The sequence below is a fragment of the Eumetopias jubatus genome, unplaced genomic scaffold (genome assembly GCF_037043125.1).
Source record: "Eumetopias jubatus isolate StellerSeaLion01/CBP00866 unplaced genomic scaffold, mEumJub1_p1.0 scaffold_9, whole genome shotgun sequence".
Lineage (NCBI taxonomy): Eukaryota > Metazoa > Chordata > Mammalia > Carnivora > Otariidae > Eumetopias > Eumetopias jubatus.
In genome coordinates this window covers 103,191,041-103,207,372 of record NW_028274815.1, presented here as the reverse complement: position 1 = coordinate 103,207,372, position 16,332 = coordinate 103,191,041, and the positions used below count along the sequence as shown (strand labels likewise).

Here is a 16,332-nt window from a genome sequence, read left to right as displayed (position 1 = left end):
CCCTACCTTGTTTAAACCTCAGTTAACCTCGCTCTGCAACTGTTTAGGTATCTTGTGGTAAACTATATACAAGTCCAGACAAGAAGTTCAGAATTAGAGCAAGTTAAACAAGATTTGCCATCATTGTTAGTTGTTGACATAGGATTTGTTGGTATAAATCATGAGTGCCTGGGTTTTCCAGCTTTTACCTGGCCAAGCCTCTTCTGTTTTTGAGCAGCTTCTTCATGGCTGCTAGGCATCTTTGTTCTTCCTGTTACAGTTCCTCTCCATATCTCTCCAGAAAGTGTCCTAGAATTCTTCCTGCAGGGTGCGGAGCATATATGTTCATGGTTTTCATATCTGTAAGTTTTGCATATGTTTTTTTTTTCTTTTAAAGTAGATCAGGGGCGCCTGGGTGGCTCAGTCGGTTAAGCGGCTGCCTTCGGCTCAGGTCATGATCCTGGAGTCCCTGGATTGAGTCCCGCATCGGGCTCCCTGCTCAGCGGGGAGTCTGCTTCTCCCTCTGACCCTCTTCCCTCTCGTGCTCTCTATCTCTCATTCTCTCTCTCTCAAATAAATAAAATCTTAAATAAATAAATAAATAAATAAGATCAGAAGTATGACGATAAAGCATTGTGTAAAAATGTGGGGTAATTAACTGTGGATGGAAATTAGAATGAGTGGAACAGCCAAAATTAGGCAACCAGTCTGGAAATCTGCATTCTAGTCCAGACACTGCTCCACTGCTTAACCATTCACAAGTCCCTTCTGGACACCTAGTCACCTTATCTGTGCAGAGTTGTATTAAATAATTTCTAGAGTCCCTTTCAACTCCAAACCTCATTCAAGTCCCCACACTGAATGTACAGGATTCTGCTAAATAAAGAGGGATGTCTGGCAGACCTTCCAGTGGTGAAGAAGATGATCGAAGTGAGCTTAAATTCTGCTGATAATTTTGTTATTATTGGAAATTTAATGAATAGAGATAAAGATGGTTGAAATTTCTGACAATTGTAAAAATCATCTGAAACCCACTGTGACTAGCTAACCTCTTAAGGTTGGTTCCTAATCTTGCTCACTATTGTATGCCAATCACCTAACACGCTGCAAGATCAGCGTGTTGAATTTTAAGTACAGGTTTCCCCTGCTATCCAAAAGTACAGTGTACCTGTGAAATCTTTTTTAAGTCAAAATGGCATAAAGAAGCAATTACCATTACTTTATTTGGAAAAAGTTTTGAGTGTTCCCAGACCCAAAAAATAACCTCTTTTTGGCTTTTCTGATATTTTAGGACACATCTTGCTAATGGATGCACAAAATAAATCAAGATAAAGCATAGATGCTATGGCAAAGCTATGGCATCCTGATGCTGAGTGTAGTTCCCGGGGAAGGAGCTTGGTGGTGCCACTTTTCTCGGGATGTGTGCTGCCTCTAATGGCTCACTGCAAAACATGCTGAATGCTATTTTTGCTTTTTTCATAAAAGCAAAAATTCTTTGGATTTCCTTTAGCTGGTGAAAACAGTATTAATGTAGGTCTTTCATAAAAGCAAAGTGCATAACATGAACTTTCAGAAAGTGAGGGATACATATGTACTTCATAAAAGATAAATGGGCTTCTTGATCAATTTACTTTATTAGGGCAGATTAACATGTCTCATAACAGCTTTAAAATTCAGGAGGTATAAGAACAAATGATACAATGCCAGTTGAAAAGAAATTTTAGAGTGAAATATGAAAATACATTTCGGGCTGGAATCCTTTATTTATCTACCCTTCAGCCTAGTGGGGAATGTTTTTGGGTTGCAGATTCAATAGATGGAGTTTTAACTCTTTATGTTTAATTTCAGTGGGGGAAAGAAGCCATAGTTTGTGTGTTAATGAAATAGACTATAGATATGAAAGCAGAGGGGGAAAGTGATAGAAATATCTTGCATATTCAAATCAATCTTAAATTTTCATAATATTTATTGTGCTCTGGGTCATGGATTACCCTGAAAGACAGATAATAACTGTGGCTCCTCTTCCCAGGAAAATAAATGCACACTTCCAGTTGTGTAAGCCATTTGTTGATGCAGCCATTGCCTTCTTCCCCTTAGTCCAAGTTCTTGATAGAAAACTACCCTGGAATGTTAAACCTTGAAAGCTATTAGAAATCATCTAGACCAGTATTACTTAAACTGTGCTTATGAAATCAGTGGAATGAATCAAGACCAACATTAAAAAGAAAAGAGAAAAATAAGATAGAAAATATCTGTATTATCATAACATGCTAAGAGTTTTTGTTTTGTGAACATTTCCATTTGTGGGTGGGTGGGTGTGTGTGTGCGTGCTAGTACTGAGTCTGAATATAAAATACATTTCTTACTGAGGATTCAAGGTAAAGATTGAGAAACATTCATCTATTCTAGAGAACCTCTTCATATTGTAGCTGAGGAACTTGATGCCCTTAAAAGCTAAATGATTTGTCAGACTCCCCTTCAACACACACACACACACACACACACACACACACACACACAATCAATTTTTTGTGGCTGAGCCAGGACTGAACCACATTACTTGATTGCTAGTTTTGCTGTGCCGCAATACTAATTTTTTGAAATAGAATTGTGAAGTAGATTATTTCAAAAAATATATTAAGTGGTTCATCTGTTTCACACTTGGCATTCTTTAATCCTTTACTTTTCCCACTAAAATGATCTCTGTTGTTTTCCTATGAAGTAACCTGAGCTTGGCGTGCCTGGGTGGCTCAGTTGTTAAGCGTCTGCCTTCTGCTCAGGTCATGATCCCAGGGTCCTGGGATCGAGCCCCGTGTCGGGCTCCCTGCTGTGCAGGAAGCCTGATGCCCTCTCTCCCTCTGCTTCTCCCGCCCTGCTCGTATTCTCTCTCTCTCTGTATCTCTGGGCCTGAATGAATAAATAAAAATATCTTTAAAAAAAATAATAATTTGAGCTTGAGCTTCTTTTTCAAAAAATATTTTGAGGCCTCTTGGTTGGCTATCCACACACCTGAATCCTAGAATTTTGACATTTAGGGCCTGATTGGAAGAATTTCAGAGTAAGACATCAAGGTTAAGTTTTGTGACCAAACCAAATTAATTATTTTGAATTATTTCTTCATTCACTTGATAACTGAATGCGAAACGTGGCTCCAGATGTTGATACTGGATCACTGGGAGACCGGGTAACCTTCTTTATTTTAATCTTACGTGAGACTTTCCCAAACTTGAATGTCATACAGATTGCCTAGAGGGTCTTGTTAAGATGCACTTCTGATCCAGACTCTGGGTGAGTTTCTGGACTTCTAGCAGGTTCCTGGGTGGTGCCGCTGCTGCTGGGCCAAGGGCCACACTCTCAGTCGCAAGGGCTTTATGTTACCTGTCTTTTAAAACCATGGTAGGAAAACGAAGCTCTCAGGAAGTTTTCCATGTCTTGGTTTTATTAACATTTTCATGCTTTTCAAATTGGCTACAAAAATTAAAATTCAAATGCCATTTAAATTTTTTTAATTGGATTACTTTTTGTATTTTAGAACATATCTTTAAAACAGCCAGACTCCTGAGTCCCCACATTTCCCGAGTGACAGTGCCCCTCTTTGCAGCGTTGTTCTAGGGGATTCAGAATGAGCAGTGCTTCATGTAACTGGTATATTCAAGCTTTTCCACAGAACTTAATTTTCCAAATACCTAAAACCTTTAATTTCAGAAAAAACATGTTCTAAAACATATCTTTTTTTTTTCTTAAGCTATTGCGTGCACTTGTTATTAATTAGTGGTATAGGAACAGTGTTTGTTCGAGGCTTTCTTGGTAAAAGGTGTTGAACTGCATGTGAAATGAATAAAAGCCACAAAGCCTTCTAATTTCTTGCATCTACTTTTTGTGCTTTTAGTATTTTATCTGTCCATTTGACAATTATTAGTATGTCTGTCTCAAAGCAGCTCATTTCCGTTTCCAGTCTAATTGATCGCTGTCTGACCTGAAATGTATGAGACTAATCCTCGTCAGAAGGACCTCCCTGTCATGGGGGTTTTCCTAGGAGGTTGGTGTCAGGAAGTTGAGTAGCACACATGTGTTCCTCTTTCATACTTTTCACCACATACTCTTAAAAACTATTCTGTCTCTCTCTATCATTGTGTGATTTGAAAGGGTGTGTGTGTGTGTGTGTGTGTGTGTGTGTGTGTGTGTGTGTGTATGGTAGCCCTGTGATTGGGAACACACAATATTTGTAACCAATAAGCAGCACTTCAGGGTCCATCTAAAACAGGGATGAATAGCCTTGTGGTAAAGACCGTTGGTTCTCTTCTATATATATAGCCTGTCTTGTACTGGCTTTGCAGTTTTAAGAGTAATGATGACAATAAAGAGGATATTCCTTGGCTGTCTCATGATTTAGGGTCCCAGGGATTCAAAGTTTGATTTCAGTGTGTTCTCCTCAGTAGATTGTTAGTTATAATAACCAGCATAGTGCATTTGTTGAGTCCTCGCTCTGTCGGGTGCTCATTATTCAGATGAATGCTGTGTCACAAGCAGGGCTGTGGCCATGAAGGCTGCATTAGGTCTGGGGGACGGGGGCGGGCGGGGGGAGCAAATGGGTGCTGCACTTGGAACCAATGAGAGGAATCCAGATAGATAGGGGTGAGATTAAATCTCCTCATTAGTCCCTCTTTAGAAATAAATAAGCATGTGTGGAGCCTGTAGCAGGTGTTTTGTTTTTTCTTGCTCAACAAAGCTAGAAATTGTTGGGAGATCCATAAAAACCACATACGTAGTAGTGGATAGTCTGATTCAAAGCAGAGAGAACCTGTTTGCATTTTAACTAAGCAGCATCAGACCATTTATCATGAATAGCCTTATTACTGGTTTTGTGTTAGAAGTTGTGGATTATATTCTTTAAAATTATGACAAGTTAGGGGCGCCTGGGTGGCTCAGTTAGTTAAGTGACTGCCTTCGGCTCAGGTCATGATCCCGGAGTCCCGGGATTGAGTCCCACATCGGGCTCCCTGCTCAGCAGGGAGTCTGCTTCTCCCTCTGACCCTCTTCCCTCTCGTGCTCTCTCATTCTTTCTCTCTCAAATAAATAAAATCTTTAAAATAAAATAAAATTATGACAAGTTAAATGTAGCCATAACATTTAGGTTGGATTTTGAGATCCTGAGCAGGGCCCATCTGACATATTTTCAGGGAATTATAACCTTTAAATACAGATTTGTCTAATTTGAATCTTATTTTTTATATCTAAAATTTGCTTCAGTGCAGCTAAACCTACTGGTATAATCTTAGTCTAATTGAAAAGTATTTTCTGATCTGGGACTCCTGTCAAAATCATCATAGGAACTAGATAATGTGGGGAGGTAAAATGAACACATGACCTCATCTCTCTTCTTTTGCACTAGACTATATAATGTGCATTCAAAGAGCTGGAAAAAGAAAAACAGCATTCCTTTCCATTAAGCTGTAATAAGTGTGTTGTTTAGTATGGTTTAGCTATTAATAATCCCTTTTAGCGGGAAGAAAGGAGGATTTTGTTTGAAGTATTTGAAACTAAATGCTGCCGGGATAAAGATTTTACTAGAAATACAGAGTAGATATCAGTCTCTACCCTTTGTTAATTGGTCCTGCTTGTTTAACTGGGGAAATAAAAATGTACATCTACTGAAGAGAAATTTGTGAGCACAAACTGTTCCTTTCCTGTTTGCAGATCTATTTCATAGGTTGTTTATCTTATTTTAATATGCAGTAATACTGGCGACAACAGAATGCCACTGCTGTTCCTTTAATATCAGAGCTCTGCATGTTACAATAGGTGTCACTGTTTTGCTTGGTCCAATCATGATTGGTGACTTCAGCTATTGGCTCTGAGCACTGGCTGTCTGACTCCATCTGCAGGGCTGTAATACCTACTCTCCTCCCATCCATTCACCACACAACTTCAGCCGGCTGAACAGACTCGCTCGGCTCCAGCACATCTTGCTAACCTAATTCAGAAAACAAGTGCGACAGCTCGCTGCCTGTCATCTTCGCTCAGTGTAGCATTTTCAGGTGATCTAGGAAACTGGGTTATCTTTATGAGCAAATAAGAGAAATAGGAATCATGATGGAGATGTATTTAGCAGACCCAGTACTGGATAAAACTTAAAGCCAGTTTCTATTCAACATAGTGAAAAGGTCACCTTGTCCGGCTGAGAAAAGAAGCAAAATAGCAGCTTGTTGGTTTCTGTTAACATCTTGGCTCGTGCCAGCCTCTTTTCCTTGATGTTTGCACCAATTTGGGCTATCTAGCTATAAAGAGAGACATACTGTACTCATGGTAGATGACAAGGAAAAGAACATGAAATGTCTCACCTTCTTCTTGATGCTTCCAGAGACAGTAAAAAATAGGTCCAAGAAAAGCTCGAAGAAGACAAATACCAGCAGCAGCAGCAGCGGCAGCAAGTTGCCCCCAGTTTGTTATGAAATAATCACCTTGAAGACTAAAAAGAAGAAGAAGATGGCTGCTGATATATTCCCGCGTAAAAAACCAGCCAACTCCAGCAGCACCACTGTCCAGCAGTACCACCAGCAGAATCTCAGTAACAACAACCTTATTCCGGCCCCAAACTGGCAGGGTCTCTACCCCACCATTCGAGAAAGGTAAGTGCCCAGCCAGCATATTTGCTTTAAAAGTTTTCCTGTGTTGAAGTTTCTGCTTTTGTACAACCTGTAATGTATTTTAACATAAGTCTGTGTTTCCTCTTTTCCCAGAAGCTTTATCGGTAATGGAAAACTGCCTTTTATCTTTTCCAAAATAGTACAGCTGTTTTCCTCTTAGATAAAAATGTTTTTGCAAGCTGTGACATTTAAGTGACAGGCTTGTGTCTACTGACCATGGAAGGTTTGGAGATAGAAACCTTCTATTTGTCCTTAATCTAGTGAAAAGTTTCAATAACTTTTTCATTGGGTTTTTTTTAACTTTAGTTACTTCCCATGTGTTTGCAATGATCACAGATAGTTGTTTAGTTGGAATCTTGATTTGTAGTTTTACCCTGAAGTTACTAAACTTGCTTAGCTTGTGAATCTTTTGTGGGTTTTGTATGTTGGGGAGGGGGTGTTAAAACTGCTGGCTGCTGTGCATTAATGAATTGCCTCTGTTTATAGAAATGCAGTGATGTTCAATAATGATTTGATGGCAGATGTACATTTTGTGGTTGGGCCACCAGGTGGGACTCAGCGGTTGCCAGGACACAAAGTAAGCAACAGCTGCATTACTGGTTTAATGCTGAGATTTACAAAGAGGGACCCTCTCCATAAGCCTGAAAGTTGGTTGGGGTGGGCAGCTTGCCGATGGCAGGCAGTGCGCGTTTCACCCATCACAGAGAAGGCACAGCCTCTCCAAAGAGTCTTGGCCACACTTATTTTTTTTTTCCTTTGTTTCTTTCTATCCTGCTTTACGTCCCACACAAAAACATGCCCTCCTAACTCTCCAGTCATGGGAAGTTGTTGCGACAGGTTAGAAAAGTCATGTTTACCCTTCCCCTAGAAATTGGTTAGATAAGCTTTTATTTTATTTATTTATTTTGTAATGAGGGAACTTAGACATTAATCTCTTAAAGCCTTGAGGTAGTTAGCACCATAAAGACTGACTTGCGTGAATATCTATCTTCTCTTTTCACGGCAAGATAAACACTGTCCCTTGGCTTTGAAGAAAGCGCAGGTGTAGGTGCTCCACGTCCACTAAACCCTGATTGCTTAGAGTTGTTTTTCTGGACTGATTTACCGAAAATGCTTTCAGTTTAGTGTATGAAATAAGATTTCCCTTTCTCCACAGTATGTTTTAGCTGTTGGGAGCTCTGTGTTCCATGCAATGTTTTACGGAGAACTTGCTGAGGACAAAGATGAAATCCGTATACCAGATGTCGAACCTGCTGCTTTTCTCGCTATGCTGAAGTAAGCATCGTTTGTTTGTTTGGAAAGAGTTTATGCTGTGTTTGTGCTCTGCTGGTTTCTCAGTTAAATACAAGAAAGGGAGACTGATGAAGAAAGAGGGTGCTGCTTACCTTGTAAATGGTTTTTGGAGAAAACTACTGTGCATCTTTCCGGGGGGAAAGTATGTGGAATGGTGCAGGCGTTTATCATACACCTTGGCATGGTATTTGGGAGCAAGTGGCATGGATAGTGATTTGATTTTTAACGACTCACAATCAAAGAGAAACAACTTTCTCATGCAGGATTATTTAATAGTGCATGTTCTCTCTGACAGCATTGTGTATGAAGGAGTCTCTAAAGACACAAATTATATTTTTGTTTCACAATTCCAGAAATAATATACCTTGTTTAAGTACCACTAGTTAAGAGATTTCTCGGTTTTCTAGAAGTTACTGTTTCCTGTCAGCAAATGTAAAACTTGCTGTGTTAAAATAATCTGATATTTGCCCATACGTACATGTGCATACTCTTACATAAAATCAGATACCATTTCTCAAAAATAAAGAAGCATTTGCTTTTTGATAGTAGAGGAGACATTTTTGAGATGAATAGTTTTCTATAGTTTTATATGTATTTTTATAGGAAAACTTTAATTGGTAGTATAAAAATGCAAAGCTGTAAGACATATACTTATTTAAAAAATAGTTTTCTATCTCATAGGTCTTTTTCAGAATCCAGTACATGTTGACCAGCTAAATAGAATCCGCTTCTCTGATGTGCACTGCTGCCGGACAGTGTGATAGTCTACCCTGTGATTAACATGCAGTGATTATTTCAAATAATGTTTTACGATTTTTGTTCAATCCTTCTTCTAGCACACCGGGTATATCCAGAGTCCAAGGTTATCTACTGCTGTAGGGATTTTGGTTCCCTAGAATAAATGTTTGTTAAAAAAATTATTGTGTCAACAGGTTGGACGATAATCCCACAAATGGTTAAAAGGTTGCGAGATATTTATTGACTGCTCCTACTGAAAATTAAGTACTGCAGTTAATTGTAGAACTTAAAAGTATTCTTTATTTATGTTGTAGTTTTGAAATCTAATTGCATCTGGCTGAAACTTTCACAGTGGGAAATAGGGAAATTAAAGATAAGTGAGCATGTGAAGTACCAAAAGGTAAACTAATTCACCACTTCGAAATAACCAACATTTAGTGACCTTTCTAATCTTTTAGAGATACATGTACAGAAACCAGTTTTACCTGGGAAGGTTTTTGTTTTGTTTTGTTTTCCAGTCAAGTGAGCTTTGTACGTTTGACATTGTCTCTCGCAGAGGAGAACGCGAACACTGGTTCAGCATTTTGACTGCACTGCAGTCCAGCAGAGTGTTGTGTTGTTTCAGCCAGAGAGATACGTAATTAAGGAACACGAGTAGAATTACAGAATTACATTTCACCCAAGTCATTCCATTTGCATCTTTTCTTAAAAATGTATTACCTAGAATCTATCTCAATACAGCTTTTTAAAATTATACATGCAGTCCACCAAAAGTGGTAAGAATCAGAAATGTAGTAGGGTGCCGTTTGCCGTTGGGCCATAGTTGATCAGGACTGCACTGTCGCCACCGATAGTGGAGGCCAGTTTTTCCAGACAACTGCGTTGTATGGCTGAGTAGCCAGTATTCCTAGAAAGGGAATTGTCGAGAAAAAGGGAAGAGCGCTCACTTGACAGTTCCAGGGTAAGAGCCACAAGGTGCTGACCTTGTTCCAGATTCTTTGCCATCGTCCTGGTTCTCAGGTCAGAGCATCACTGAGCTGCTGGTATCATGTGAGTCAGTCTTGGCCAGTGGTATATGGCTTAGCCTATCAGAAGAGAAAGAGCTTCCTGGGAGCAAAAATGAGGGTTCATTTGTGATTGTAGACATTTTTCTTATCATCACTGGGGTTTTTTACTCTCTTTGCAGAAGCCATTACTAATCTTTTCTTATATGTGTTTCACTGAGTTAAAATAGAGTAACTAAAGGAAAACTTCACAGCAAGTAGCTAAACACCTTAGCTTTAACTGGAAAAAATTAAGTTAAGTGTTATCAGAATGTATTTTTCACCTATATGTAGTTCTCACTGACTCTTTCTTATACTCATCCATGGCAATCTAAAAGAAGCAGATGATTTTTGCTTTTACATACCATATTGGGAGACTGCCACAATCCCCCCAAATTACCAAGAAGTGTTTTATCTCCTGACATAGGGATACTTTATAGAATCATAAAAATAGTGCATATTTGGGCTTTCTTGCTTTTGTCTTTTATTTAAATATATCCAGAAATAATAACATTCTTTAATTCTGAAGGTAGAAGAAATGTGGGGAGGAGAGAAGAAAGAATTTAGAGTTTAAAAAGAAAAAAAAGCCAGATACAAAGCCTATGTTGGATTCTATGTAAAGGCAACTGGAAGATAATTTTGAAATCCATAGATGATAATCTGTTGAACTTAGAACTACTTGAAAAATATCTTTCTTAATCTCAGGTTTTATTTTGTGTTTAGCGAAAATTCAAGTCATACTTAGTTAAAAGAATTAAGGTGTAATCATTGCCAACATAGTATTAAAGGCATTTGTTTCTATCTGAATGTACAGAAAATTTTAAAATAAAACTATGTATATATATAGAGAGAGAGAGAGAGCACTTCTGAAATATAAGGAGATTATTTTTTTTAAGAGTTTATTTTATTTATTTGAATGAGAGAGAGAGAACACAAGGGGGTGTGGAGAGGGACAGGCTCCCCGCAGAGCAGGGAGCCAGACAGGACACGGGGCCCTCTGGACTCGATCCCAGAACCCCTGGATCATGACCTGAGCCGAAGGCAGATGCTTAACTGACTGAGCCACACAGGCGCTCAGAGATGATTATTTGATTAAATAAAATATGGTGTATTTAACAGAAATTTTTCCCCTTTTTTTTTGTTAATACTAACTCTGATACACAGTTTTTTTTTCAAACAGTTCTAGTATCTTGTTTTTTTGAGAAGACATTGAATGCAGGTTATAAAATAGAGGATAGAATGGTAACACAAAGTTAATGTCTTTAATTATACAGACTTACTGCTGAGTTGAAATATTAATAGTTTATGAACATATTTCAGATGTTTCTTTACTCCCTAATCATTTTTGTAATAACTGTCACATAAGATGATTCTCTTGGAACTAACTTGAAAGTAGTTGCATCTTTTCTTGCTGGACACGCTCGTTTTGTGAAAATTCCATTTATATGCTGTGTGCTGTCTTTCAGATATATCTATTGTGATGAAATTGACTTGGCTGCTGACACAGTGCTGGCCACTCTTTATGCTGCCAAAAAGTACATCGTCCCTCACCTCGCCCGCGCCTGCGTTAATTTCCTGGAGACCAGCCTGAGCGCCAAGAATGCCTGTGTGCTTCTTTCCCAGAGCTGCCTGTTTGAGGAGCCGGACCTGACCCAGCGTTGCTGGGAGGTGATCGATGCCCAGGCTGAGTTAGCTCTCAAGTCTGAGGGATTCTGCGATATCGACTTCCAGACGCTAGAAAGTATCCTCCGCAGGGAAACTCTGAATGCCAAAGAAATTGTGGTTTTTGAGGCAGCTCTCAACTGGGCTGAAGTGGAATGCCAGCGGCAGGATCTAGCTTTGAGCATTGAAAATAAACGCAAGGTCCTCGGAAAGGCACTTTACTTGATCCGCATCCCCACGATGGCCCTAGACGATTTTGCAAACGGTGCTGCCCAGTCTGGAGTTTTAACTCTCAATGAGACCAATGACATTTTCCTCTGGTACACTGCAGCCAAGAAACCCGAGTTGCAGTTTGTGAGTAAAGCCCGCAAAGGCCTCGTCCCCCAGCGCTGTCACCGCTTCCAGTCATGTGCCTACCGGAGCAACCAGTGGCGCTACCGGGGCCGCTGTGACAGCATCCAGTTTGCAGTTGATAAGAGAGTGTTCATCGCTGGCTTTGGGCTGTATGGCTCCAGCTGTGGCTCTGCGGAGTACAGCGCCAAGATTGAACTCAAGCGGCAGGGCGTTGTTCTAGGGCAGAACTTGAGCAAGTACTTCTCAGATGGCTCCAGCAATACCTTCCCCGTGTGGTTTGAGTACCCAGTGCAGATTGAGCCAGACACCTTCTACACAGCCAGCGTGGTACTGGATGGCAATGAACTCAGCTACTTCGGACAGGAAGGCATGACGGAAGTTCAGTGTGGCAAGGTGACTGTCCAGTTCCAGTGCTCCTCGGATAGCACCAATGGCACTGGGGTGCAGGGTGGGCAGATCCCGGAACTCATATTCTATGCTTGAAAACCCCTCCCGAAGCAGTGTGAGCTCTGAGGTGCACATCTGGTTCCCACTCGCTTGATGCTTAGCTCATCTGCAGATACGTGATCAGCGCAGGTAATTCGTAATGAACGAAGCTGTAGGCAGTTTCTGATTTCTTTCAGCCTTTTAATTATGTACAGGCAAAAATGCAGCATTCAGCTTTTAACTATATGCTTAAAAGAGCCAAGTTCTTATTAAGGCTTTGTGGTTTTTAGAGTTGCGTCTATACACCTGGGAAGAATTTGTGCTCTTTTCCAACTGTGCCACTGACCTCCCAGTTTTGTCCCTTTTAAAATTTTCAGGATCACCCTGAATTTCCTTTAGGGCTTTATTTTGACATAGAAATAAATACTCTAAAATAATGATAAGAGTTATTTTTAAAGAGAACCCCCACCCCAAATTACAGGTAAACCTCAGTGTACAATTTTGAAAGAAGTTTTGCTTCATAAGTAATAATTTAGAAAGTAGGCAGTAGTTATGTTTAGCTCTTATTTCATTTTTACTCTGGGCATTATTTTTTCTTCAATCCTAAATTCATAAGATTGTTAAATGTTAAACACTGCAAAGTATCCTTGTAAAATAGGAAAACAGGAAATGGGATGTTCGCTTAGGCCATGACCTACTACAAGCAGGTTTTTATTCTTTTAGTTTAGAAGACAAACTATTGCAATACAGATGCTTCTTTTAGAACTAACTAAATTACACATTTTTATTGTCAATAGGGAAAAATCACAGGCCTATTAATTTAAACTAAAACAGCTTATAAAGGAGACCTTAAAAAGTCCCATTCTACAAATAGTTTATTTCATGGCATAATAGAATACACCGTTTGAAAAAGCCAGTCTTCTCCCCACTTTGCTTCTGATCCCCACTGTTTGCTTGTTTTTGTAAGTTATACTATATAGAATTCTTACTCCCTTTTTCCCATGAAAAGAGGACCAAACAGTTCTTCAGATGTATGGAGTAACAATTAGCTTTGTAGCACTACATGTTAATGTAATAAGATACTTTTATTCATTGATTTTTCTTTTTTTAAATCAAAAATACACTTCATCTGATCTACTTTGACCACATACTATCTTCTTCGTTAATTATAATTATGTCCTGTTCCTAGACTGCTAGAATTTGGCCTTTGGCCATCCTTGAAGTGCCAATAAACGCCTGCAGGGTTTTAAAAAAAAAAGGTCTGGAGCGATATACTTGATTGTACCTAATATTCACTTCATCAGCATCACATCCAGCCCTCTTATTTGTACATGGTTAATGTAAACAAAGGAGGGAAAAGCTCATCCCAAAATTCTCCTTCAGTGATGGCTTGTGATGGTTTTGTGCCTGTGACCCTGGTAGTGTCCAGTGTGTTCACTTCCAGTTGAAGCATCCATGTGTTTCTGGGCAGCTTTTCTGCTCAGCATGATCCTGAGATGGCTTCCCCCACCACCCAGAGTGTGGTCCCTGGCCGCCTCCTTCTCCTGCTCTGCGAGTCCCAAGCTGGCTTGTCTGGAGCCAGGGGTTAGTCCTGGGGTGGGTGGGTGTGTGCGCGTCGTGGGCGTCCGTGCACGTCCATGTGCATGCAAGTGTGTTTGCCGACTCAGGAATTGTCTCCTCCCTGCCTGGCCAGTAAGAGGTGGGACAGAAATGGTCCCCCTGCTGGCCTTAGCAAGGCCCCAGGAAGTGACTACCCTTATCTTATTCACTGTGCTTCTGGGCCACCTTTTCCCCCCCGTAGATGTGGGTTTGTTGCTTTTGGCTGGCTTCCCTGGTGGAGGAGAACACTGGATTATGGGAAATGTTTTAATCATGTTTGCCATTACCTATGCCTGTTAGCATAGATGATCAAAAGCTGTTACTGGTGATTGTTGATGAGTACTCCCAGGACAACTTTCCAAAATTATCTAACAATTATTTCTTATTAGGAAGATGACAGTAGTTTTGGCAAAGTATCTATGAAATAAAGGTATGTTTTCAATTTAAAAAACACTGCTATAAAGGATTTTGCTTTTAAATTGTGATGAAACATTTCAGTAACTCATAGCTACCATGCAAATTGGTAGGCTGTATACCTGATTAGAAGGCACTCATTTTTAAGCCAGAGGAGAAGAAACTTGATTTAGCACTAATGTCATCATCTCAGATTGTTGAGGTGGGTGTGATAACCTTAGAGTGAAGATTGTTCATTCAGTAACGCTCACTGTCAGTGCTCCTGTTAGCAAGATGCCCTCCACATGAGTAGGGAACTGCTGGGGGAAAGCCGAGAGAGATCCTGTACACTGGGGGTATGAGAGCTTGGTTTTATGTTAATCACCATTAGCTAAAAAAGAGAAGACATGTCCACCACCCGGTTGGCTGGTGTCGAGAGCTGTGGGTTAAATTTGAAAATTGTATTTAGAATAAGAAATTTTGTATTTTAAATCCTGTTCTCCCTTTTTGCATTTTCAACAACATGGAGTGAAAGCTAACATGCTTGCTTTATTTTCTTTGGTAATCTCGAATTTTGTAGCTTTTAAAACTAGAAACCATTGTTCTGACAAGGCAGGCAACTCTAGTGTATAAACACAACTTTATTAAACAGAATACTCTGTAGATGCTTTTCCCAATATACCTGGCAGTCTTTGTTGTTGTTCATACTGGGGATAAAGGGGAACTAGGCTAGCCGTTCTAATGTAACATTCTTTAAGCATATCTTAATATAGTATTTAAGTAAATGGTCTAATTTCTACATAATTATTGCACTGAACTGTCTTTTTGTTTTTTAAGGTGTTTAAATAAGCTCGGCTGATTCAAGACACTAGCACTTGTGCATCAGAGTGCTTGAATTTAGTAGCTTACAGCATTATTTATGAAGGAAAAATATATAAATATGAAGTACCTCATGTTGAATGTTATTGTACTGTATTTTTAATGTAACAGTGCAGATCTTGTTAGACACATGAATGTGTATAATCATGTTAAATGCAAATAAAAATAAAACTGGTTCATAGATTTGTTTTCCTTAGCATTTTTGTAGGTCCCTTGAAACAATAAAAAATCCATTCTGGCCCTTTTGGTGCCACTGCATTTTACAGAGATGGTTTTGCAGGAGCATTTGTTTGCTAAGTATTCAGATAATCTTTGATCCCTAAAGATGTAAAAATTTGAGGCAAAAGCATAGGAGAACAATGAATATGTTAATCAATCGCATTGTTCAAAGCCTGACTGTGAAGTTAATGAGAGGAAGTGAATGGGTGCATTTATATTCCCTATATGGAACTCATGCTTTGCTGGCATTCTGATGCTATAGTCGCTCACATATCTGTGGATATGGCTGTACTAAGGGGGTGTGGATACTGAATCACATCTAGCTTTAGATGTAACCAGTGCTGCTTGTTCCTGCTTTGTTATACTAGCTTAAGTCTCTGAATGAAAAAAATAAATGTCATATGAGAATTTTGAATATAGTTTTTATGTGCTCAGCTACTTTTCCATTATATTTGTCCATATCAAGTAATACATATACACACACGCACACACATTCATACATAATTATATATACACGGGCATATATTTGTTTAATCACTTCATCTGTTCAGCCTCTGTAGCATACCTGCTCAGAGGATTTTTGGAATTATTCCAGAGAATAAACTGGAAATACTCATTCTAATCAGCTTAATTACAGATACAACCTAAATTGCAAAGGTCTTTAATCCAGGAAAGTCAGCTGTTTTCTCAGTTGCTATTTAAACTTAATCCACATGTGGTTGTTTTCAGTATCCCAAAACAATTGGAAATGATCCTCCTTTGTTGGCACCCAGGATCAACCTGTTACGGAAATTATACCCTTCTCCCTGTGGACTCGATGCCTTGCCTACAAAAGCCATGAACTTAAACTTGGGAAAAAATAGAAAGGAGGAAAGTACTCTTGAGGAACTAAATCGTATGAAACGTAGAGGCCGAAACAAGCAAGTGGCCCTGGAAACCTGTGGTTACCCTAAGTATTCATTAGAGTAGGACTCTGGGCACCTTTGAGATGTGTCGATGGAAGTTGACTACACTTTCGATTTCGAATTAATACATTTCAACATCTTTTTCTGAGCCATTTACATTTATTGACCAACTACTCCCTTTGCTCAACACTTCAT

General features: G+C 39.4%; 1 protein-coding gene across 2 annotated transcripts in view; it reads left to right on the top strand.

Moving 5' to 3' along the window:
• Nucleotides 1–15,581, top strand: part of BTBD3 (BTB domain containing 3) — a 34,345-nt gene extending 18,764 nt beyond the window's left edge. Inside the window, exons 2-5 of one of the 2 annotated variants that reach the window (XM_028113023.2) lie at nt 6,341–6,608; nt 7,113–7,203; nt 7,783–7,901; nt 11,167–15,581. In XM_028113023.2, coding sequence (XP_027968824.1) covers nt 6,466–6,608; nt 7,113–7,203; nt 7,783–7,901; nt 11,167–12,199 — 1,386 coding nt within the window. In that variant the 5' untranslated portion in view covers nt 6,341–6,465 and the 3' untranslated portion in view covers nt 12,200–15,581. Of the gene's footprint in view, nt 1–6,136; nt 6,609–7,112; nt 7,204–7,782; nt 7,902–11,166 lie in introns of those variants that run through there. The other variant, XM_028113022.2, reaches the window with a different exon arrangement.
• The last annotated feature ends 751 nt before the right edge of the window (nt 15,582–16,332 follow it).